This window comes from Beta vulgaris, chromosome 1 (genome assembly GCF_026745355.1).
Source record: "Beta vulgaris subsp. vulgaris cultivar EL10 chromosome 1, EL10.2, whole genome shotgun sequence".
Classification (NCBI taxonomy): Eukaryota; Viridiplantae; Streptophyta; class Magnoliopsida; order Caryophyllales; family Amaranthaceae; genus Beta; species Beta vulgaris.
The window spans coordinates 47,588,687-47,613,231 of NC_079202.1; the positions used below are offsets into that span (position 1 = coordinate 47,588,687).

The 24,545-nt window shown below is 33.4% G+C and overlaps 2 protein-coding genes, 1 long non-coding RNA gene and 1 pseudogene across 5 annotated transcripts; 1 reads left to right on the top strand and 3 right to left on the bottom strand.

Annotated features, from left to right (window-relative positions):
* Positions 1–5,376: 5,376 nt before the first annotated feature.
* LOC130591028 (uncharacterized) lies at positions 5,377–7,612 on the top strand. Of its 3 annotated transcripts, XR_008968907.1 has the most exons (4): positions 6,245–6,615; positions 6,746–6,816; positions 6,947–7,017; positions 7,141–7,612. It is a non-coding gene; the product is annotated as an uncharacterized LOC130591028 (long non-coding RNA). The 3 variants fall into 3 exon arrangements; XR_008968908.1 differs by lacking the exons at positions 6,245–6,615; positions 6,947–7,017 and adding an exon at positions 5,377–5,487; XR_008968906.1 differs by lacking the exon at positions 6,746–6,816.
* Positions 7,613–7,721: 109 nt separating this feature from the next.
* LOC104893764 (protein EXORDIUM-like) lies at positions 7,722–8,405 on the bottom strand (annotated as a pseudogene).
* A 2,879-nt stretch (positions 8,406–11,284) lies between these two features.
* LOC104892004 (protein PHOSPHATE-INDUCED 1) lies at positions 11,285–12,858 on the bottom strand. The gene has a single exon (XM_010677815.4). The coding sequence runs from the start codon at positions 12,406–12,408 to the stop codon at positions 11,464–11,466; it is 945 nt and encodes a 314-aa protein (XP_010676117.2). The 5' UTR covers positions 12,409–12,858; the 3' UTR covers positions 11,285–11,463.
* A 1,754-nt stretch (positions 12,859–14,612) lies between these two features.
* Positions 14,613–15,800, bottom strand: LOC104891996 (protein PHOSPHATE-INDUCED 1). The gene has a single exon (XM_010677801.4). It carries the CDS (start codon positions 15,689–15,691, stop codon positions 14,759–14,761), a length of 933 nt encoding a protein of 310 aa, XP_010676103.2. The 5' UTR covers positions 15,692–15,800; the 3' UTR covers positions 14,613–14,758.
* Between the last annotated feature and the right edge of the window lie 8,745 nt (positions 15,801–24,545).

Consider the following 24,545-nt stretch of genomic DNA (forward strand, 5'->3'; position numbering starts at 1 on the left):
TCTCAACGTCGCGAGAGCTCAATTTTTTTAATAAACTGTCGCAGTAGTTAACTTTTTTTATCAATTCGTCACATGAACCTAAGTTTATTTACCAATTTGTCATCCGAAGCTAAGTTTATTTACCAAATTGTCACCGAAGCTAACTTTTTTTACCAAATTGTCGTCGTGTGCCAATGTTTTTTACCAAATTGGTCAATTGGCTTAAATTATCCCTAAATAAATCTCAAAATATCAAACACATACATGAATACATTTGCTCTCCACATGTGATGAGTGAAATAATATTTTGATGATTCTCGCTCGTATCTCTATTCTATATGGGAAGAGGGGTAGGACACCAAAATATTAGAAACCCCATTTTACCCTCATTACATCTCTATTCTAACTGCTTACTTTAATTTAAAAATAAAACGAAAACTACCTAATTAATTTGAAAAATAAAAAAAGACATTACAAAAAGAAACCATCAACAATTCAAATATCCCTAATTTATTAAATATAATTAACAATTAATTTAATTTTCTTCATTCCCTAAAAAAATTTTCTACGTATTTTCGCACGCATCGCGTGCATATAAAAACTAGTTGTATTAATTAAAAGGAGATACCCCTGAATTCAACAATAAATAAAAGAAAATTAGGTTTTTATAATTTTGGCCTAAACTTCGCAAGAGCTCAATTGTTTTTACCAAACTGTCGCAAACGTTAACTTTTTTTCAATTTGTCACCCGAACCTAAGTTTATTTACCAATTTATCATCCGAAGCTAAGTTTATTTACCAAATTGTCAATCAAGCTAACTTTTTTAACCATATTATCGTTAGGTGCTAATTTTTTTACCAAATTGGTCAATTGGCCGGATAATGTATTGCACCGTTGTCCCAAGAGTTGTCATATATCTTCATTAAAAGATTGTATTTATCTTAAAAATTATCCACAGATATATTAAATACATATTGAATACAAATGTTATTGTTCTCAAATGTTAGTTAGAATGAAAATAGAGAGGAAAATATAGGGGATAATTGGGTAAATAATTGCATATAGAAAAAAGAAATAATGGTAAAATTAATAAATTAAAAATATTTTCTCTTCGACACAATTATTTTTCTCTTGTTTGCACTCTAATTAACATTCGAGAACAACCTTTCAAAAAAAACATTCAAAAACAATAACATTTGTATGCAATATGTATTGAAATTTATTTCAATATTTTTGTGGAATATTTCTAAGATAGATACAATATTTTAATGAAACTATATACTTCGTAGTAACAACTTTAGGGATAATAATACATTAAATATTATAAAAAATATTGATTACATTTGCACTTAAACTATGATGAATGAAATAATATTTTTTTATTCTCCTCTTGTATTAATTAGAATGGAAAGAATATATGGTAAAATAATGAGCGATAGTTGGGTAAATAAATGTGTGGGAAAGAAGAATAAAATTTAACAAAAATGGGAAAGCATAGAAAAATAGGTTTTTAAAATTTTGGTCTCAACGTCGCGAGAGCTCAATTTTTTTAATAAACTGTCGCAGTAGTTAACTTTTTTTTATCAATTTGTCACATGAACCTAAGTTTATTTACCAATTTGTCATCCGAAGCTAAGTTTATTTACCAAATTGTCACCGAAGCTAACTTTTTTTACCAAATTGTCGTCGTGTGCCAATGTTTTTTACCAAACTGGTCAATTGGCTTAAATTATCCCTAAATAAATCTCAAAATATCAAACACATACATGAATACATTTGCTCTCCACATGTGATGAGTGAAATAATATTTTGATGATTCTCGCTCGTATCTCTATTCTATATGGGAAGAGGGGTAGGACACCAAAATATTAGAAACCCCATTTTACCCTCATTACATCTCTATTCTAACTGCTTACTTTAATTTAAAAATAAAACGAAAACTACCTAATTAATTTGAAAAATAAAAAAAGACATTACAAAAAGAAACCATCAACAATTCAAATATCCCTAATTTATTAAATATAATTAACAATTAATTTAATTTTCTACATTCCCTAAAAAAATTTTCTACGTATTTTCGCACGCATCGCGTGCATATAAAAACTAGTTGTATTAATTAAAAGGAGATACCCCTGAATTCAACAATAAATAAAAAGAAAAATAGGTTTTTAAAATTTTGGCCTAAACGTCGCAAGAGCTCAATTGTTTTTACCAAACTGTCGCAAACGTTAACTTTTTTATCAATTTGTCACCCGAACCTAAGTTTATTTACCAATTTATCATCCGAAGCTAAGTTTATTTACCAAATTGTCAATCAAGCTAACTTTTTTTTACCATATTATCGTTAGTGCTAATTTTTTTACCAAATTGGTCAATTGGCCGATAATTTATTGCACCGTTGTCCCAAAGTTGTCATATACTTCATTACAAATTGTATTCATCTTAAAAATTATCCACGATATATTAAATACATATTGAATACAAATGTTATTGTTCTCAAATGTTAGTTAGAATGAAAATGGAGAGGAAAATATAGGGGATAATTGGGTAATAATTGCATATAGAAAAAGAAATAATGGTAAAATTAATAAATTAAAAATATTTTCTCTTCTACACAATTATTTTTCTCTTGTTTGCACTCTAATTAACATTCGAGAACAACCTTTCAAAAAAAACATTCAAAACAATAAATTTGTATGCAATATGTATTGAAATTTATTTCAATATTTTTGTGGAATATTTCTAAGATAGATACAATATTTTAATGAAACTATATATTGTAGTAACAACTTTAGGGATAATAATACATTAAATATTATAAAAATATTGAACGCATTTGCACTTAAACTATGATGAATGAAATAATATTTTTTATTCTCCTCTTGTATTAATTAGAATGGAAAGAATATATGGTAAAATAATGAGCGATAGTTGGGTAAATAAATGTGTGGGAAAGAAGAATAAAATTTAACAAAAATGGGAAAGCATAGAAAAATAGGTTTTTAAAATTTTGGTCTCAACGTGCGAGAGCTCAATTTTTTTAATAAACTGTCGCAGTAGTTAACTTTTTTCTATCAATTTGTCACATGAACCTAAGTTTATTTACCAATTTGTCATCCGAAGCTAAGTTTATTTACCAAATTGTCACCGAAGCTAATTTTTTTACCAAATTGTCGTCGTGTGCCAATGTTTTTTACCAAATTGGTCAATTGGCTTAAATTATCCCTAAATAAATCTCAAAATATCAAACACATACATGAATACATTTGGTCTCCACATGTGATGAGTGAAATAATATTTTAATGATTCTCGCTCGTATCTCTATTCTATATGGGAAGAGGGGTAGGACACCAAAATATTAGAAACTTCATTTTACCCCATTATATCTCTATTCTAATGCTTACTTTAATTTAAAAATAAAAGAAAACTACTAATTAATTTAAAAATAAAAAAAGACATTACAAAAGAAACCATCAACAATTCAAATATCCCTAATTTATTAAATATAATTAACAATTAATTTAATTTTCTACATTCCCTAAAAAATTTTCTACGTATTTTCGCACGCATCGCGTGCATAAAAAACTAGTTGTATTAATTAAAAGGAGATACCCCTGAATTCAACAATAAATAAAAAGAAAAATAGGTTTTTAAAATTTTGGCTAAAGTCGCAAGAGCTCAATTGTTTTTACCAAACTGTCGCAAACGTTAACTTTTTTATCAATTTGTCACGCCTAAGTTTATTTACCAATTTATCATCCGAAGCTAAGTTTATTTACCAAATTGTCAATCAAGCTAACTTTTTTTTACCATATTATCGTTAGGTGCTAATTTTTTTTACCAAATTGGTCAATTGGCCAGATAATTTATTGCACCGTTGTCCCCAAAGTTGTCATATATCTTCATTACAAGATTGTATTCATCTTAAAAATTATCCACAGATATATTAAATACATATTGAATACAAATGTTATTGTTCTCAAATGTTAGTTAGAATGAAAATGGAGAGGAAAATATAGGGGATAATTGGGTAAATAATTGCATATAGAAAAAGAAATAATGGTAAAATTAATAAATTAAAAATATTTTCTCTTCTACACAATTATTTTTCTCTTGTTTGCACTCTAATTAACATTCGAGAACAACCTTTCAAAAAAAACATTCAAAAACAATAACATTTGTATGCAATATGTATTGAAATTTATTTCAATATTTTTGTGGAATATTTCTAAGATAGATACAATATTTTAATGAAACTATATACTTCGTAGTAACAACTTTAGGGATAATAATACATTAAATATTATAAAAAATATTGATTATATTTGCACTTAAACTATGATGAATGAAATAATATTTTTTTATTCTCCTCTTGTATTAATTAGAATGGAAGAATATATGGTAAAATAATGAGCGATAGTTGGGTAAAGTAAATGTGTGGGAAAGAAGAATAAAATTTAACAAAAATGGGAAAGCATAGAAAATAGGTTTTTTAAAATTTTGGTCTCAACGTCGCGAGAGCTCAATTTTTTTAATAAACTGTCGCAGTAGTTAACTTTTTTCTATCAATTTGTCACATGAACCTAAGTTTATTTACCAATTTGTCATCCGAAGGTAAGTTTATTACCAAATTGTCACCGAAGCTAACTTTTTTACCAAATTGTCGTCGTGTGCCAATGTTTTTTACCAAATTAGTCAATTGGCCTTAATTGTCTCTAAATAAATCTCAAAATATCAAACACATACATGAATACATTTGCTCTCCACATGTGATGAGTGAAATAATATTTTAATGATTCTCGCTCGTATCTCTATAATATATGGGAGGAGGGGTAGGACACCAAAATATTAGAAACCCATTTTACCCTCATTACATCTCTATTCTAATTGCTTACTTTAATTTAAAAATAAAAGAAAATACATAATTAATTTAAAAAATAAAAAGACATTACAAAAAGAAACCATCAACAATTCAAATATCCCTAATTTATTAATATAATTAACAATTAATTTAATTTTCTACATTCCCTAAAAAAATTTTCTACGTATTTTCGCACGCATCGCGTGCATATAAAAACTAGTTGTATTAATTAAAAGGAGATACCCCTGAATTCAACAATAAATAAAAAGAAAAATAGGTTTTTAAAATTTTGGCCTAAACGTCGCAAGAGCTCAATTGTTTTTACCAAACTGTCGCAAACGTTAACTTTTTTATCAATTTGTCACCCGAACCTAAGTTTATTTACCAATTTATCCTCCGAAACTAAGTTTATTTACCAAATTATCACTCAAGCTAACTTTTTACCATATTGTCGTTAGGTGCTAATTTTTTTTTATCAAATTGGTCAATTGGGCCATCATAAAAGTAAAAATAAAATTTTCGTAATTAATTTTCTTTCTACCGTTTCACTTTATTCGAACCAGCGGTAGAAGTCTATTTGGGTCATGGGCTCATGGCAGAAGGCAGAAAGATGTTCCCATTTTGGGTCTTCAGGTCACTCTTTCCGGTAAGTTTGCTGTCATCAATTTTGCCAGTGATCGTTATTTCATTATCATCATTCGTCAGTTCGTTCCTAATTTTCATCTATTCATGCTTGCACATAATAAAGAAAGTTTCCAATTTCACAAATACAAACCCAATTACTGACAAAGATATGAAATTATGTTGAAATTAATCGTCTACTGCTTGAATTTCGGTCACTTTTTGTCAAGATGTTGTGGGTGACATATTAGTAGGGTTAATTCTACCCAAAATCATTCATAGAGGCCACAATTATTATTATATGTGAATTGCATGTTAATTTCACTTAATTTTTACTAAATGTGTCAAAGAACCAACTCAACCAAACGCTTAAAATGATGGTTGAGGACCTATAAATAGTTTTATACTTTATCACGCCTCCTCACGCAGGAACCCTTTGGGCTTGACGTGTAGATGCAACACAAACCTCTCTCATACCTGTCGCTAGATATTCTATTTAGAAAGGAGGGGTGGAAGAGATTTCAATCCGTGACTTTTATGTCACATTGGCTTAGGACCATGTCAGCTTAAGCGGATGGTTGAGGCCCCATAAAATAGTTTTATACACTATCAAAATGCATGGATTTGAGGTCCTTTGCCGGAGAATAGGCTTACTCTATTCTTTTGTTTATGTTTGAATTTTGAAGTTGGAAATGTAAGAAAATCACTCTTCGCGGTTGGACCACCTTTATTGACCGTCCAGGAAGAAGATGAGGTGACTCTATTCTTCCAAGTGAAGGATCTCGAGCATGAGTGATAATTACTGGCTAATGTAGTCCCGAATCAACCTTGTGTGCCTTAGTGCACGTAGCTTTAACATGAATTAGGATCGATATCGGTCCTAGACTTTCTACTCGTACCAAATTATAAGTGTAGCAGCCTATCGGTTGGGAAGAATTTAAACATTATATAAAGTAGAGATTAGGCTAACTTAACAATTATGGACTAGCAGTGCTGGTTAGAGTCTAATTATGAGTGTAATTTAAGTTTTGATGGTTTTGTTCTCCAATTTAATGCTGGAATCAGTTGTGAGTCTGATGAACAAGTGAAACCTTCTAGGAGTTGTGTGTTGTGTGTCAGATGCTGTGTGATGAATGTTTGAGGGTAGATGATGGTAATTTTTTTTCTTGCTATCTGAGTAGTTTAATTGATACATGAATATTGCAAAAAAATAAAAATATGATTTCTACTTGGTTTCTCTGGTATACTTATTTATGCTCTCCAAAATATACATAATAATGCAGGTTGCTTGGCAAACTTCTCGAACTAGTGTTGAGCCAGATGCTGTTTGATGAATGTTTGAGGGTAGATGATGGTAATTTTTTTTCTTGCTATCTGAGTAGTTTAATTGATACATGAATATTGCAAAAAAATAAAAATATGATTTCTACTTGGTTTCTCTGGTATACTTATTTATGCTCTCCAAAATATACATAATAATGCAGGTTGCTTGGCAAACTTCTCGAACTAGTGTTGAGCCAGATGCTGTGTGATGAATGTTTGAGGGTAGATGATGGTAATTTTTTTCTTGCTATCTGAGTAGTTTAATTGATACATGATATTGCAAAAAATAAATGATTTCTACTTGGTTTCTCTGGTATACTTATTTATGCTCTCCAAAATATACATAATAATGCAGGTTGCTTGGCAAACTTCTCGAACTAGTGTTGAGCCAGATGCGGTGGTGGGATCATAGAATGCAGGGAGCATATACTTCCTCAGTTCCTCTTGTTGATTCCATTGGCGTTGTAGCTAGCACCAGTTGTGGGTTCTATCAAGAAGTTGCCGGCATAGCCCGGGTAGGCCCCTTTTCCGTAGACTCCTGAGCAAGCTGATGCAGACTCAATTGGGGTGTTTTTTGGGCCTTGGAATTATCCATTCCTGTATGGGTTAGAGTCCCGCAAGTACGAGAGGACTGGGTTGGGCCAACCTATGGTGTACCGGTTGTTATGCCAATAGCAGCGCCGGGCAGCTAAGTTGGTATGGAAGAACTGCTGCGCCGCGGGAAATCCTTCTCTATACAAGTTCTCGGACGAGGTTTTTGAACAGAACTTCGATAGGCGAGAGGTGTAAGCACCGCGAGGTGTGAAGCGATCTCGTACTAAACGAAACTACTTTCACTTTCCATAACCAAAATGAAAGAAAGTCAACGCTCCGCTCCATACTTGTTCCAAGTAAGTGAATTGCATTACCATACTTGTTCCAAGTAAGTGAATTGCATTACCATACGCCGGGCCAGTTTATGACCATGCCATCCAACCCCACATAGTTGTTGAGTGCAATAAATGGTGAGCTTTGTCGTCCATAGACTGGCTGGTGGAAAGGCTAGGCGTATTGGCCGGGGCACTGTGTTTCCGAGTTACCACCTAGATGTAGGTAAAGTTTTGAGAAGTTTCGTTGGAGATGTAGTTGGACCCGTGGGTCCCACACATGCTCATGCAAAAAGCCAAAAACCTTCTACTGCTACATCAGCTGCAGACTGCCGTCAACACTACTCTGAAAATTTAGTTGTCGTGGGCCCTTTGTGGCCAAGGCTTCAACCTGCTTGGTGGTGAGGGATCTGCCTAGGGAGTAAGTCTCGTCAGTGACTTGCTTACCCGCGGAAAGAGAAACTGTTGTTGGCCTCCTGGGTTTGGCAAGGCTGTAGTATCTGTCATTGGAATTCCACCACATGATGGAAACAGATGGTTGGCTCTCAGGTTGCGAAGGTGATAAGGAGGTAATGAAATTTGAGATAATAGCCCTTTGGATAGGCTTGAACTTTGCCATACCAAATTAAGTTGATGGAAATTTGGCCACTCAAAAGAGGGCCTTTATGGTATTGGAAAGACATAGGCTGAGAGTCGCAGACTCTACGAGCATCCTCAATGACATAGTGAAATTGATTAGGATAAGGAATGTGAGGGAAAGAGTGAGTGTTCAGAGGCGAACATCAACACCATTATGCTTCTAAACACTTGTAGTGATGAATTTACGAGATGTTTGAACATATTGGGATTTGGAGTTGCTGAAATGAGGATGAGAGATATGAGGGGAGTACTTAGGGGAGATGAGAAAATAGGAAAGAGGTAGGAAATAGTGGGAAAAAGCGAATGCAAAGAGCGTTTTGGTGACATATGAAACTTTTGACTGATGAAAGTGAAAAGTATGAAAGTAGGAAGTCGAGTGAGTGTTGACTGAGCAGGGTACAGAGTTGCTGCTCTTGAGCTTTCAAATTGCTGAACTTAATTAATTGAGAGAAAAATCTTAGAAAGATGGCTTGCTTTGGACGAAATGTATTGCCAGCGCTGCAGTAGCTGGGGTCATCAAAGTACTTCAACAATATTATAGGCAGCTTGATGCAGTCCATGCATGGCTATGTGGAATCTTCGTGTTAGACCTCACCGGTGAGTGACTGTTAACAGTTATTACCTCTTTAAAATCTTTTTGGTTTGCCATATGATTAGCTAATAGTATTGGAGTGGTCTTTATACATAGATGCATTGTTACTCATGCTATAAATTTGTGCCTCTATTTCTTTTTGAAAAAATTATGCTAACCAAGGGAAAAAGATTTGTAGGTGCATTTCTCTTAGTTATAGTGGAAACCTTGATTAATCTAACCCCGTACCATTTTGTAGATGAGATGAGAGCGGGTATATTGATTTATGTGATGTCAACAGTAGTTTTACATTTGATGAGAGCTGATACATGATTAATTTCAGATCTTTGAACCTTCAGGATGCACTGTAAATAACTTCTTGACATTAATTAGGGCAGAAGCAGTTAAATGATGCCCACTAGAAGTATGGGTACCCCAAACATTGTTATCAAGAATTTTGGACCAATTTGCACGGCCTCACTGACCCAAAGCATATCCCTACAGACGGAGTAATGGAGAAAAAAACCTGTAACTAGTATTTTGAAGTTAGAAACTCTTCTTTGGCTGCTTCCTTGGTTTCAAGACCTAGAAGAATTAATGTCAAACTTGTTTTGCTCATCATTTATGAAGTTGTATGACCCTTCAATGTAAAAAGACGACCAGCATACCACCAAATAAAAAGAATAGAGAGGATCCAGAAATGCCCGCCAAATAAGTTATCACCAAGAGGACCCAGAAATGCCCATCAAAGAAATTATCACCAAGAGGACGCACTAGGTACTAGATAGTGTACCTACTAGAGATAGACAATTTAAAAGATAATTTTTATTATCGAATTGGATTTCACTAAACATTAATTCCCTCTAGTAATAGTATATAATATATCCCTGATTAGACTTAGCTTACCTCTCCCCCACCCCTTTTTTCCTATAATCTACGTACAAACTACAGTGTACCAGATATCTTTTTACTACTAATCATTATACCATGCTTATTTAAGAAATTGTGGATTATCAATTTATTGTAGAAGTCGAGTTTTCTTTTATATTATGTGAGGTGAGTGGATGGGTTTACAATGATTAGTCCTTAGCTGATTGTATTGACTAGTTACTCTATGACCTTAACTTCTTCATGATACATGAGCTAGTAAAAACTAAAGCATCAAGAGTTTTTATCCAAAGATAGAGAAAAACCCAACCTTCCCCTTCAGTTTTCCTCTATCATACATTCCCGACCAAACTGGACTAATGGGCTCCTGGAGAGGATCATGATGCTGTTTATATTTACTTATGTTGGTGATGTCATCTTCTTGACCTTGTAAGTTTTAAGCTCTTGCATGAAATTCAATACTATATATAAAAGTAGGGTTGGCTCATTGTTTGGCTTTTGAAAAAGCTAACAATGGATTCGTTTTAGATCGGGTTTTACTTGGTTCAATTTCTGGTATTAAGTAATCTGTTTAAGCTTTCGGGTAAGTCGGGTCATATTCGAGTCTATCTTATCGGTTTGTTAATGACTAGAAAATTAAATTAATTTTTATTACAATGAACTTCAATCTAAGAGGATGTTTGGTATAGAATAATTTGATGTAGGAAACAGATTCAAATAAACATTTCAACTTCTAATTGTTTGGTATGAGTATTAAGTAACAAATACCATTTTTGGAGGGAAACATAATCCCTCTATTTGTTACCCTTATCAAACTAGTGGAAACATATTATGTTTCATTCCTCAATCATAAACCCTTTCAATTGTTTCCATTCCTCTAGGATATCAAACAACTATTAAAGGTAACAATTATTATTTCCATTTCTGCTCCTTATCCAAATCTTTCCCATTCCGTTTCCATTGACTATACCAAACACCCCCTAAGTGTTCGGGATTAGGTCAATTGCGTCATAGTTAAAATCAGATTCCGATTAGGGATAGGCTGGATAGGTTCTAGTCCTGTGAAATGGGTCAATCTTGTTATGTATGCTACTCCCTGTCTTTTTTAATCTACACATTGTACTTTGCCTCTATTGACATAATTCACTTTCACCATCTTTGTGGTCTTTACCCACGGAAAGGAAAAACATAGTCATGTGGGTTGTTTTTATATTAGCCTCAACATGTATTCTTGAAGTACAAACTTTTTTTAATCTTTACTTATTCATATTTCAAGATATTAATGGTAAAAGATGAGTGTTGTCAATAATTGAAAGTCAAAATTGTTTAATTCGTACTTCTAAATACTCAGAAAGTTCAATTGTTTTTAACCCAATTACTATTTTTTGTGCATAATGTTTGGTTGCCAAACAGTAAAGTCCCAGTTTACTGCTTTTCCATGAAATTTACTATAGTAAGTACTGCTACTGAGCTTTTACTCTGCTTGTACTTCTAATTTTTACTACGAAAAACGATATTCCACCAAAGCTGGCATATGCACACAAAACTTTTAGTTCAATTTATTCTTCTTTGACAAAATCAACTATACATTTTGAATAATTCAATTATACAGCTTTGTAGTAGAACTGAAGATATCTAGCTAAATGTTCTAGCAGCTTTACATTATGGGAAATTAATCATCATAATGTTTTTCTTTCATCTGACTTGTAATTTATCATGCCAAAGTAGAGCAAGATGAAGTAGTGGGATTATATAAAGCGGGGAGCAAATACTGCCTCTTGTTGATGCCATTTGCATTATAGCTAGCACCGGTCGTGGGGTTCACTAAAAGGTTCCCCGCATAACCAGGGTAAGCCCCTTCCCCATAAACACCAGCGCAAGCTGAAGCTGCCTCAAGTGGGGCATCCTTTGGGCCCTGGTAGTACCCATTTCCAAATGGGTTCGTCACAGTCCCTGCCAAAAGGGATGCCAAGCTGATGACCATCCCGTCAAGGCCCACATCATTGTTGGGCGCAACCAATGGTGGGCTTTGTGGACCGTAAATGGGCTGGTGGAAGGGCCAAGCGCATTGACCAGGGCACTGTGTTTCCGAGTTACCAACCCAGATGTAGGTGTACTTTTGAGAAGTTTTTTTGGAAATATAATTTGACCCATGGGTTGCACACCTGCTCATGCAGAAACCTTCTACTGCTACATCAGCTGCAGTCAACACTACGTTGATGGCGTTTGGTTGTTTTGGGCCCTTTGCGGCCAAGACTTCAACCTGCTTGGTGGTGAGGGACTTACCAAGGGAGCAAGTCTCATCAATGACTTGCTTTCCCGTGTAAAGAGAAAGTCTTGCTGACATCTTTGGGTTTGCAAGGTGATAGTATTTTTCAATAGTATTCCACCACATGGAAACAAAGGGTTTACTCTCAGGCTGGGAAGCTGATAAGGAGGTAATGAAATCAGAGATAATAGCCCTTTGGGTAGGCTTGAACTTGCCATACCAAATGAGGTTGATGGAAAATAGGCCACTTAGAAGTGGCCCGTTATGGTATTGGAAAGACATAGGCTGAGTCGAGGACTGTACAAGAATCCTCGATGCAATAGTAAAGTTGAATAGCAAAAGGAAAGTGATGGGCAGGATTGAGTGTTTGGAGGCGAACATTGATGCCATTATGCTTTTAGACACTTGTACTGATAAATTTATTAGATGTTCTAAAGTATTGGAAGGTGCTGAAATGAGGATGAGGAAAAAGAGGGCAGTATGTAGTGTTTATATATAACCAGGAGATGAGCACAAAAAGGCAAGAGATAGGAAGTAGTGGGAAAAAGCAGATGCAAAGAACGTTTTGGTAACGTTTGAAACTTTTTGACTGATAAAAAGGTAAAGTATCAATGTATGATGTTGAGTGATTGTTGATTGAGTAGGGAACAGAATTTGCTGCCATTCACAGTTTTGCAAGTTGGTTTGGCAAAATGAAGGCCAGCCTTGCAGTAGCTCAGGGTCAACAAAGTACTTCAGGAATATTTATAAGCAGTTAGAAGCAATGCATGGACGAATGTGAGCAAGAGAAGAGGTGTACCAATATCTTGTGGAAACTTCGTGTTTTACCTCACCAGTGAGTGACTCTTAGCGTGCACTGCCTTAACCTAAATCATGCTTATCTTAATTTATTTGGATTTATCGGAATTTAATAGACGTTATAAAAACTTATCCAAATTTAGTGAAACCTTTATTTAAACTCATAGGAATTTCTTGGAAGTTATTGGAACTTATTTTAAAACTTGGTTGGACTTAATACTTTTTTATTTCCAATCGGGGAGAACGCATCCTTTGTACTTATGTCCTTTGTGAAATTTGTTTGGCTCCTTAGAGTTGTGTATATAGGTGCATTATTATTGCCCGTGTTCGTAACAGTTGATATATCTTATTCACGTGATACCGATAGTAGTTTTACAAATGTGTCAAATTGAATAGTTGAATTTTTGCAACTTCAGAGCTTGTTGAGGGGGATATTTTGATTGATTCGAGATCTTTGAATCTTTGAAATGCACTGTTAAGTCTATACTTTCGTAATGACATTAATTAGGGCAGAAGCAGTCAAACTATGCCAACGATACTGTAGAAGTACCCCAAAACATTGTATAATTATCAAGAATTTTGTACCAACTTGCACGGTCTGCCTGACCCAAAGCATATCCCTATAGACGGGAATAAAGACATATAAGCTCTATTATTAAGTTAAAATCTCTTCTTTTGGCTGCTTCCTTGGATTTAAGATGTAGAAGAATAAATGTCAAACTTGTTTTTTCTCATCATTAATGAAGTTGTATGAGTATGACCTTTTAATGTAGCAAGATGACCCAAAACCAGCGAGTACTAACTAAGATATTATTATCACCACTGTTTGGTTTTTTAAGTGAATGCTACGTATACTCAATTGTTTTTTTCATCCCGGGCACGATATGGATGAGGCATAGGCTGGATTGATTCTAGTCCATTGACTGAAGTCAGTATTTTACGGCCCGTTTGGTGGTTGGTTATGAATGATGGTGATGGGAATGAATTTGTGTGTAACTTTGTGAAAAATATTATTGTCCATTTTCATGATAATGCTAATTTATCCTAAAGTGTTCACTTTCTTTCTTGAATTTTCATTCCCATCCAATACCACCTTGTAGGTGGTAATGAGTGTTGTTTCCACTTGGAGACAAAAACACAAGTTTAGGGGTGAGATTGCTTGCCCATGGAGAAATAATGCCTTCCCATGAAGATTTTAAAGGTGCTTTCCTAATAAAATTATACTTAAAATTCATTTTCATTACCGCAATTTATTAGCGACTACTAAACGGGCCGTTAATGTTAACAAAGTTACAACTAGTTTGAAAATATAGAGGAAACAATAAAAGATACCTATGCAGTACTCCAATGAGTAATTGAGAGGATAGGTGAATTTAAAAAGCATAAGTTGGAGTTTTGCTTTGCCAAGGGAGTTTTTAAAATTCCTAAATTTAATTCCTATGGTGGAGCATGTTGATCAGCTACTCTTTATGCTTTTCTAAAAGCTCTTGTGCTATGTAGATAGTTAATTAGTTAGATACCTAGCTGAGTAGCTGGTTAAGTTCGAGCTTCGTGAACACTTTGAAAGTTCCATCCATTTCTACCTAATTTCTATGGTTGCCAAACAATATAATTCCAGTTTACTGCAGAATTTATGAAATTCATTCCAGTATGTAGTACTAGGGAGCTTTTTAATCTGTTGGCATTCTGCATATTAAATTATCCACCTTTGTATATTATTCTCTACTTTGGCAAAATATACTCCACAAAAGCTGGCATATGCACACAATTTTCTTAGTATCATTTGTTCTTTGAAATAAAAAAATCATCTATATATGTATTGAATAATTTAATTATACAGCACTGGAAACTGCAGATATCTAGCTAACCGTTCTAGCAGCTTTACATCATGGAAAACTAATCATCACAAATATATATTTTTCATCTGACTTCTTCTAGTTTATCACACCAAAGTAGAGCAAGATAGAGTAGCGGGATTATATAAAGCAGGGAGCAAATACTGCCTCTTGTTGATGCCATTAGCATTATAGCTAGCACCGGTCGTGGGGTTCATCAAGAGGTTGCCAGCATAACCAGGGTAAGCTCCTTTCCCATAAACACCAGGGCAAGCTGAAGCTGCTTCTAGTGGAGCCTCCTTTGGGCCTTGGTAGTACCCATTTCCGAATGGGTTTGTCACAGTTCCTGCCAAAAGCGATGCTAAGTTAATAATCATTCCGTCCAGGCCCACATCGTTGTTGGGCGCAACCAATGGTGGGCTTTGTGGACCGTAAATGGGCTGGTGGAAGGGCCAAGCACATTGACCAGGGCACTGTGTTTCTGAGTTACCAACCCAAATGTAGGTGAACTTTTGTGAGTTTTTAGAGATGTAGGCTGAGCTATGGGTCCCACACCGGCTGCGACAAAACCCATCAACTGCCACATCAGAGGCGGTCAACACTATGTTGATAGCGTTGGCTTGTTGGGCACCTTTGGAGGCCAGTTCTACAAGGTGTTTGTTAGTGAGGGACTTGCCAAGGGGGTACGCCTCAAGTACCACTTGCTTGCCGAAGGAGAGGGATAAAGGGGTGGTTTTTGTCTTGGGATTGGCGAGGCGATGATAGTTGCCAATGGAATTCCACCAAGTAGCAACAGATGGTTGGGCTTCACTTCGGGAGGACGAAAGCGAGGTGACAAAGTCGGAGATGATAGCACGTTGGGCAGGCTTGAATTGTCCATACCAAATGAGGTTGATTTGAATTTTGCCATTAAGGAGAGGACCCTTATGGTATTGGAAAGTCATAGGCTGAGTCGTTTCAGTGAGTTGTCTAGCTGCTAAGGAAAAGCCAAGAAGGGAGGCAAAGATTACAAGCACTAGTATTTTGGGGCAGGAAGCCATGGTTTATTCTTTTGTTGTGTGTATTGGCAGGGAGTATTAAAAATGAGGGTGTGCAAGTTGAGGAATTGTTTTAAGATGAGAATGTTGAGGAATGAAGAGTATTGAAGGAGTCAGTGGTATATATATAGGTGTGTGGAAGAATGGCAAAGGAAGTTGCTAGGAAGAAGTAGACACATGAGTAAGCGTTGAAATAAGAAGTTGGAGATTTAACATATTACTAACAGTACTTAACATCTTGCATTGCCCCCCTAAGAAAAAACAGCTATCGAACAGCAGTGACAAATCTAAATATTTGCCATAAAGTAATGCCGTGTTTTGTGTGGGTAAAAGTATCAAATTCTAGTAGCTAAGGCTAAGGTCCACAAGTACTCAAGTAGTAGATGATAAGTTGAAAGAGTTGAGATATTATGAGATCACTGAAAACTGAAAAGGGTCAACGTTAGGGTGGTGCTGGGAACACGCTTGCTGCCGAAGTAAACGTTTGATACAAGCCAAGGGTTCTGGAAGGCCAGAAGAAGCCTAAAAATCTACTCCTATTTATTACTCTCTATAGTTTGCATTTACATAATTGCCCTACGTATTCATATTTCAAATTGTTATATCAAAAGCAATAAGAAAAAAAAGGTAACAAGAACAATGATGTAGAGATTCAACGTGATTAAGTAATAAAGTGTTAACTACGTCCACAAGTATGGAATAAATATAACTAGTAATAGGGCGAAACTAGAAAAATATTTTATTATAGGGGTCAAAAGTTTATTTAGTATTTTTTGGAGGGGGTCAAATATAAATATAAAGCTACTTTATTAAAAGAAATTTACATTTTCAACCTTAATTTAGGAAAATTCAAAAGTTAGCCGGGATCGTGGCTCCCGTCGGTCCCCGTGATGTTCCACCACTAAATAGTAGGTTTTTAGACAGAGTACACCATATTACATCGAGATAGGAGCTTAAGGATATACTCTCTCCGTTTCATATTAATCTACACACTTTGACATTTTACACTATTCACAAATTGCACTTTAACCCTCGTTTGTGATTTATACGTGAATAAAAACATAGTCATGTGGGATCTTGTCAGATTTGTATTAGTCTGTATTTTATTAATATGTATTCTTTATAATTTTTACAAATACAAAACTAAAGATATATGTCCTCAAAGTTTTACATTGGCATGCGTGAAAAGTGTAAGTGTGTAGATTAAAATGAAACGGAGGGAGTAAATCGGAGTTTATATTTTTCTTAATTCAGGACCTGATTAGCCCTATAAAACAGGCCTAAAAGAGATCTTTTTTAAACACTCGAATAACTTGATTTATTAGGTTTTAGCAATACTTGTTTGCTGGGTCATTCGGATCCTTGAATTCAAAACATTTTGATGCAAAATATAGAAATCTAAGAATTAGTCATTTATTAATCTTATTGTAGGAATAACGATCAGAATTTGGCGCCATTCATAGCTTTGCAAATTGTTAAAACTAAATAATTGCGGAAAATCCGGGTAAGATATGTCTTGCTTTGGACAAAATGAAGGCTAGCCTTCCTTGCACTGCAGTAGCTCTGGGTCAATTTAGGATGCGTCTTCTTCAACTTATTGACCCTGAACTTATCTAAATTTATTTGAATTGAACTTATTGAACCTGAACTGAATTTATTGGAACTTATTAAATCTGATTGGATCTAATTCAACTTATTGGGCATGATTGAACCTGATTGAAATTTATTGGACCTTATTGGAACTTATTGACTGGATTGAATCTTATTAGACCTTATTGACCTTGATTGAAACTTATTAGACCTTATTGGACCTGATTGAAACTTATTAGACCTTATTAGACCTGATTGAAACTTATTTGACCTTAGTAGACAAAAAAATTAACCATTAATAAAATAAATATTACCCCTAACGTAAATACTACCCCTCAAAATTTATTATGAAGCAATAATTATTAAAATTCGTCCTTTAAAAAAATAATAATTATTAATTATCTCTTATGATAATTAATTTAACAAAATAAATTTACTATTTATATATTTGTCTATACATAACTTTCACCACTAATATATCTAATAGTCTTGTTTTGATTTTATAAAGCACTAGTAGAAAATTAAAAGTTGATTAACATTTATTGCTAACAAGTTAAAATTGGCACATATGAAAAATTCTAATAATAACAAGTACTTGAACCATTTAAAAAGCAACGCATGAATGACTAGAGTTACTGGAACTGTGGAAGCTTCTTCTTCTTTTTTTTTTATTTTTTATTTTAGCTTCGATCGTAAGTGATTCTTTAGAGTTATTGCCTTTGTAAACTTTACCCCTTAGTTTTTTTTTTAACTTGTTGAAAAGCTACAAAATTTTAGGAAATGCATAGTGTTGTGACTCTGAGTCAATGTTATTTTGATGATAATAAACAATATCAGAATAATAAAAAAAATCTTGTAATATATGTCATTAAAGTAGCTAGAAAAATCTAGGATAGAAAGACCTAGAAATTAAGTCTAGAAAAATCTAAGCTAGGAAGAAAATTTAAGAAAAAAATAGAGAGATGTATCTAGAGTAATCCTAAGCCTGAGTAGAGAACTATATTACTAGAAGGAAAGTAACCGACATCTTTCCTGTATAAATATATCATTACACTATGTGATGGAATGAAGAAGAAAAAAAAATCCAAGTTCTTTGAATATAAGTTATTCTCTCATACTAATCTCCTTCCTTAGAGCATTCCTAATGGTGATGGGTTTGATCACCAAATTTCCCTACTTACTCATATTTTGATCATTTCATGAACAAATGTATCACCTCCACCCCACTCATGAACAAAAAAAACATCAAACTCCACTTTATCTCTCCTACTTTTCACTACCCCACCTCAACTTTCTCTCTCCTATTTCTCTTTTCTACTTCAATTAATAATATAATTTACATATTAAAAATAAAAATGAATCATCTTATGATTACTTAAAATTATAATAATTAAGTATCAAAAATTAATTATCATTATTGGGTTATTAGTATAAATTATAGAGAAAATGATGTATTAATATTTTTAAAGAGAGAAAGGTGAGGAAGAGAAGTGTTTTTTTTTTTTGTTCTGAATATATCAATATGGGTGTCATTTTATAGAGGGAAAAAAAAATATGAATTTGGCATATATATTTTTTTTGAAATAGGGATTTTCTGGGAAATTCCGTGGAAATTTCCACGAAATTTCCCAAAATTACACAACAGCAGCCACGTGGCAGCTTGCCACTGGCTGGCTGTGTGTAACAAAGCCACGTGGCAGCAGTCATGAGGTGATGAGTTTGTTCACCATGTGAACAATGACATGTTTTGTCATTTGGTGATGGGTTTTATGTCACCAATGGGATGCATGTTTTTTTTGCTCAACCCAAATTTTCTGATTTTGGTGATGGGTTTGATTACCATTGGGAATGCTCTTATCAACATTAATATCTCACCTTGTGATTATCTCTTTTACCCATTATGCATCTTATTGTTGCAGTACTACAAAAGTAAAAACAACACTTTTGTTAAGTCACCAAAAATCTATCACTGGTATCAGAGCCAAAATTCCCAAGGTCTCACTACTTTAGCCACAAAACACATTTAACCCATATACAACATAAATTATAATGGCACTCAACAACCCAACTTTCCCAATTCCAATTTTCGGGGGAGAAAATTATGATTTTTGGAAAATTTAAATGAAGACATTACTTAAATCTCATGGGTTGTGGAGTTATGCTGATAAAGGGTATATGGAGTTCGAAGACGAGAGTACCCTAACTGAAGCTCAAAAAAAGCAGCTCGAGGGTGAAAGAATGAAGGATGCTAAGAGCACCTACATTGGGGTTCCCCATTTGTAAAAATCAGAAAATAAGAACCCTCCCACCGATGGAGGTATGTCACTCATAATGAAAAAAAAAGAGGAACACCAATAAATAGGTAACCATCCAATAATGATGGCCAATGGTGTGCTGAATGGGGAGAATCCCACGTGAAGATGCAATTCCAGAATTTTGTTTTTGCAAAAAAAAACCAGCCCACCAACCAAATCACGCCAAGTGTTACACGCTACAACACCAATGCCTCAACCAACCACAACTCGCCATGTGTCACTGCTTTAACTTTTACAACGGTAATATTACCGTTTATTAAAAATGCTATAAATTTTTATATATAATGAATAATAAAAACGGTCATATTTTTTTTCCTCTATAAATAGAGACCAATCTTGATATATTTTCAACACTCCAAAAAATCCATAATTTTTCATTAATTATTTCATAAATCTTATTTGATAATTATGGATCCCAATCATCCTAATTAGCGGCATGAAACGTTGCTGTGGGAGATAATGTTGGCTTGTATAATTTTTCATAATATGATTGTTGAGGATGAGCGAGATACATATTAGAATTATGGTGACATGTCAGAATTCAAGCAAGAAAATGCAACAGCAATTAGCGGATCAACGCGTACAAACTATTCTGTGCAACAAGGTCGACTTAATGATATTGGAATGGAACGATATATGGAAAGGCGAGCTGATACATGGGATAGAAATGTGCACAACGCCTTACAACGAGACTTGGTTCAACATATTTGGCAAATTAATCACCAGTCTACTAATGACGATTAAAGATCTAAATTATTGCAATATTTTATTTAAAATTAATTGTATGGTAATTTGTGTTTTTTCAAATAAATTTATGGTGTTTTTTTTGCGTATTTAATTGTTGTTATAATTAACGTTAAAATCAGGTAAATTATTATAATTAGCAATTATGTAATTGTCAAATTAAACCGCAAATGAAAAATGGGTAAACTAGTGTAATTAAAAATAACGCTTTTTCGTAATATAATATAATATAATTAATGTATTAATCCGATTAATTATAAGGCAATTATTTAATTATAATTACCATATTTTGATTTGATTAAAATTATCTAAAATTAATGTGATGAATCAAATTATTTTATTGATATTGGTGGGGTATGGAAAGTAGGAGAGAGAAAAGGAGGTGGGGTATGGAAAAGTAGGAGAGAGAAAAGGAGGTGGGGTATGGAAAAGTAGGAGAGAGAAGGTAAATGTGGAGGTTAATGAATGGAGGTGTGGAATTGTGAAATGGGAAGGGTATGTGATAAAGTTAGTGGAAAGTGATGTGGACGAATGAGATGAAGAGAAAGAAATTATGGGAATGTTAATGAATGTTGATGCTCTAAGGCATATATCTAATACAAAATGCGGTCACGGATATAATATTTCCAAGAATTTTAAGAGCCAACACGACAAAGGAGGCTTGGGAGATCCTGCAACAAGAATTGCAGGGAGATAGCAAGGTGAGAAGTATCAAACTCCAGTCTCTAAGAAGAGAATTTGAAAACTTAAAAATAAAAGAAGGAGAATCAATGAAAGATTATTTTTCAAAGGTAATAGAAATAGTGAATCAGATGGAATCAAATGGAGAAGAAATTTCAGATGAGAAAATTGTGAAGAAGATTTTATTAAGTTTAACGGAAAAATATGATAACATTGTTGCTATTATTGAAAAAACAAAACATATATCAAAAATAACAGTAGAGCAACTTATGGGATCTTTGGAGTCCCATGAACAAAGGAAAAATAGGCATATTGATGAAGAAATAACTGAGACTGCTCTTGTAGCAAAATTTAAGAAAATGCCCAAGAAAAATTCTGGGGATGAAGACGAAGAGTAATCAGTGAAAGGTATGAATCAAAAACTATCCTGCAATATTTGCAAAAAGACTAACCATAATACTGCAAATTGTTGGCATAAAGGAAAGCCACAATGCTGGGAGTGCAAAAGGTTTGGTCATGTAGGAAAGAATTGCAGGACCAAGAAAAATAATGAGATTGCCAATTTTGGCGAAGAAAATCAAGAAGAAATTTTATTTTGAAGTTTGCTAATGACATGAACATTAGCGGGTTGGGTTGGTGACATGAGCACCAACAACAAAAGATAATTTAGAGAAAAAAATATTTTAGATGATGGCTGGTTACACGAGCATCAGTAAAATAGTTGGTAACATGAGTACCAACGAGAAGATCAGAAAAATTGAAAAGTCGTATTAAGAAGATAGAGGTTGGTAACATGGGTGCCAACATTGAAAATCAGAAGTTCATGTTCAATGGTGGTTGGTGACAAGTGCATCAACAATATTTAAGAATATTATGAGCAAGAAATCAAGAGTGCAAGATTTTTTATATTAGAGGGAATATTAGAATAATCAAAAAAATCTTGTAATATATGTCATTAAAGTAGCTAGAAAAATCTAGGATAGAAAGTCCTAGAAATTAAGTCTAGAAAAATCTAAGCTAAGAAGAAAATTTAAGAAAAAAAAAAGAGAGATGTATCTAGAGTAATCCTAAGCTTGAGTAGATTACTATATGGATATTACTAGAAGGAAAGTAACCGACATCTTTCCTGTATAAATATATCATTACACTATGTGATGGAATGAAGAAGAAAAAAAAAATCCAAGTTCTTTGAATACAAGTTTTTCTCTCATACTAATATCCTTCCTTATCAACATTAATATCTCACCTTGTGATTATCTCTTTTACCCATTACGCTTCTTATTGTTAGAGTACTACAAAAGTAAAAACAACACTTTTGTTCAGTCACCAAAAATCTATCAAACAATGTGTGCCATAACTTGTATGAGTGTAACAATAATTTAAGAAAGCCATGAAGACTAGACATTCATGAAAGATTGAAGAACTTGAAGATATGGAAGCTTAGATTTTGTTATACTCTTAATTATGTAATGTAAAGTATTAGAACCTTGTGTTAAACTTTGTGTTAAAAATAGAAATGTGAAATTAGAATGGTTATTTATTTTCTTAGAGCTAAGAAAATAGGTAAGCATATTAATTTCATTTATCTATATAAAAAGGGAATCTTAATTTCGAAATTAAGATATTAAAGAAAACGTTTTTAAAAGGGATTTTATAAAAACCAATTTAAAAAATATTTTATAAAAAAATGATTTGAAAAAGGAAAACGATTTTGTAAAAATCGATTTTAAAAAAAAGTTTAATAAAAGAATTTCGAAAACAAAAGGAGTTTTAATAAAGATAAAAGAAAAACTGATTTGGTTATCAAGTTTTAGATAAACATTGGTTTGAGAAAAACTTATCTTCTAAGAGTTAAAGATAAAGATAAAGTTATAAGAAGATAAAAATTGTTTTCTTAAAGGAAAAAGTTTTACCCTTAATCTTAAGAGTGAAAGATAATTATCACTTAGAGAAGGATTTTCGTTCAGAAAATAGACTATATAAGGGATAGAAAATAAATTTCATGACTCACATTTTCAGAGAAAATTATCGGAGATTTCGAGAGCTGAAAACTGTTTCCTAAGGTACAAAGTGTGGCACAAAGTTCTAGTCAGTGTAGGTTTCTAAACAACGATTATTGTAACGATCCTCTATTTGCTTGAATAAGAAGCACACTTTTGAGGAGTCATTATTCTTTTCTGTAATTTCCATTATTATAGAGAGTAGCAACACCTAGGGTTAAGTGTTGGGGATCACTACTAGAATTAATAATAGTGGGGGAATCGTATTGTATCAAGAGTTTGATATTTTAGGATTCAAATAATAAAAGAGTTTGTTTGTGTGGACGTAGATCTCAGAGGTGAGATTGAACCACGTTATTTCTGGTGTCTATTATTTGAATTCGTTAATTTCATATTGTGTTACGATTTAGTTTTTGCAAAAACAAAAATCGGAGAATTACGAGCGAATAACATTGTGTTAGGCACAGTGCCATAACAGAGTTTTTGCGAAAAGCGATTAGATTTCGTCACTCAATTCAACCCCCCCTTCTTGAGTGTCACCTTGTACTGCAACACACGGGAAAAACATGTCAAAAAGAGAATGTAGTAACTAGTAAGTGATCTGATGTACAAAAAGAATATAAAGATTAACTCACAGTCCAAAAGAGTATATCAGTACATAGTCTATGTCGAAAAATATTGGTACATGTCGAAATGACTTCATTAGGTTTCTTCCAACAATGATTTTAGGTTTAAGTTTTCTCTTGCCAAAAAAATTTTAAAAGGTTATTTCTGACAAAAAAGTTGCTTATAAAAAGTTATTTATGATAAATTTTCCTAAAAACTATTTAAGTTTAATATGCTTTATGAAAAAGACCCAATTTATTTCCAAAATTAAGTAAATTGATTAATACCTGGAGCAAAATCTCACCTAATTATTTTTTTGAGAGAAGTCTCACTTGGTTTTTGGCATGGCTTTGAGCTCCTTTACCCAAATATTATTCATCTAAACTTATTAATTGTTTTGTTTCAAAATAAAATTGTTTTTTTTTTTATTATCTAAACTTATTAGTTAAAATGTTTCTTACCTTAGCTTATTACTACGATTTACGGTAGTTATTTAAACTCAAATGTTCCACAATAGTGAAAGTTAAGATAAGGAGAATAGAACCTAAAATTTGTTTCTTTTTTCCCTATACGAAGTGAAAATAAACTTAAGATGCTAATAGAAACTTAGCTACCTTCTTATCATTTTCACTATCTATGGAGATAGAGCTCTTTCTTACATGTAAGTTAGTAATAATAGATTCATAAGTAAACTTGTGAAAAAGTCTCATGCTAATAGCCATGTTTCTGTTTGAGCTCAAATTTCGCTTTTCTTCCAAACTTTAATCCATTACAACTTTTGAAATGGTATAAGATGTAGAAATTTGTGAATAAAACACATTGATGGATGAAGTGTTGTTAATACACAGAAGTATAAATTAATCACTATTACCATTTGTGAGGTTGTGACTTGCGATCTGGGTCGCGAGGTGCGACGCGAGC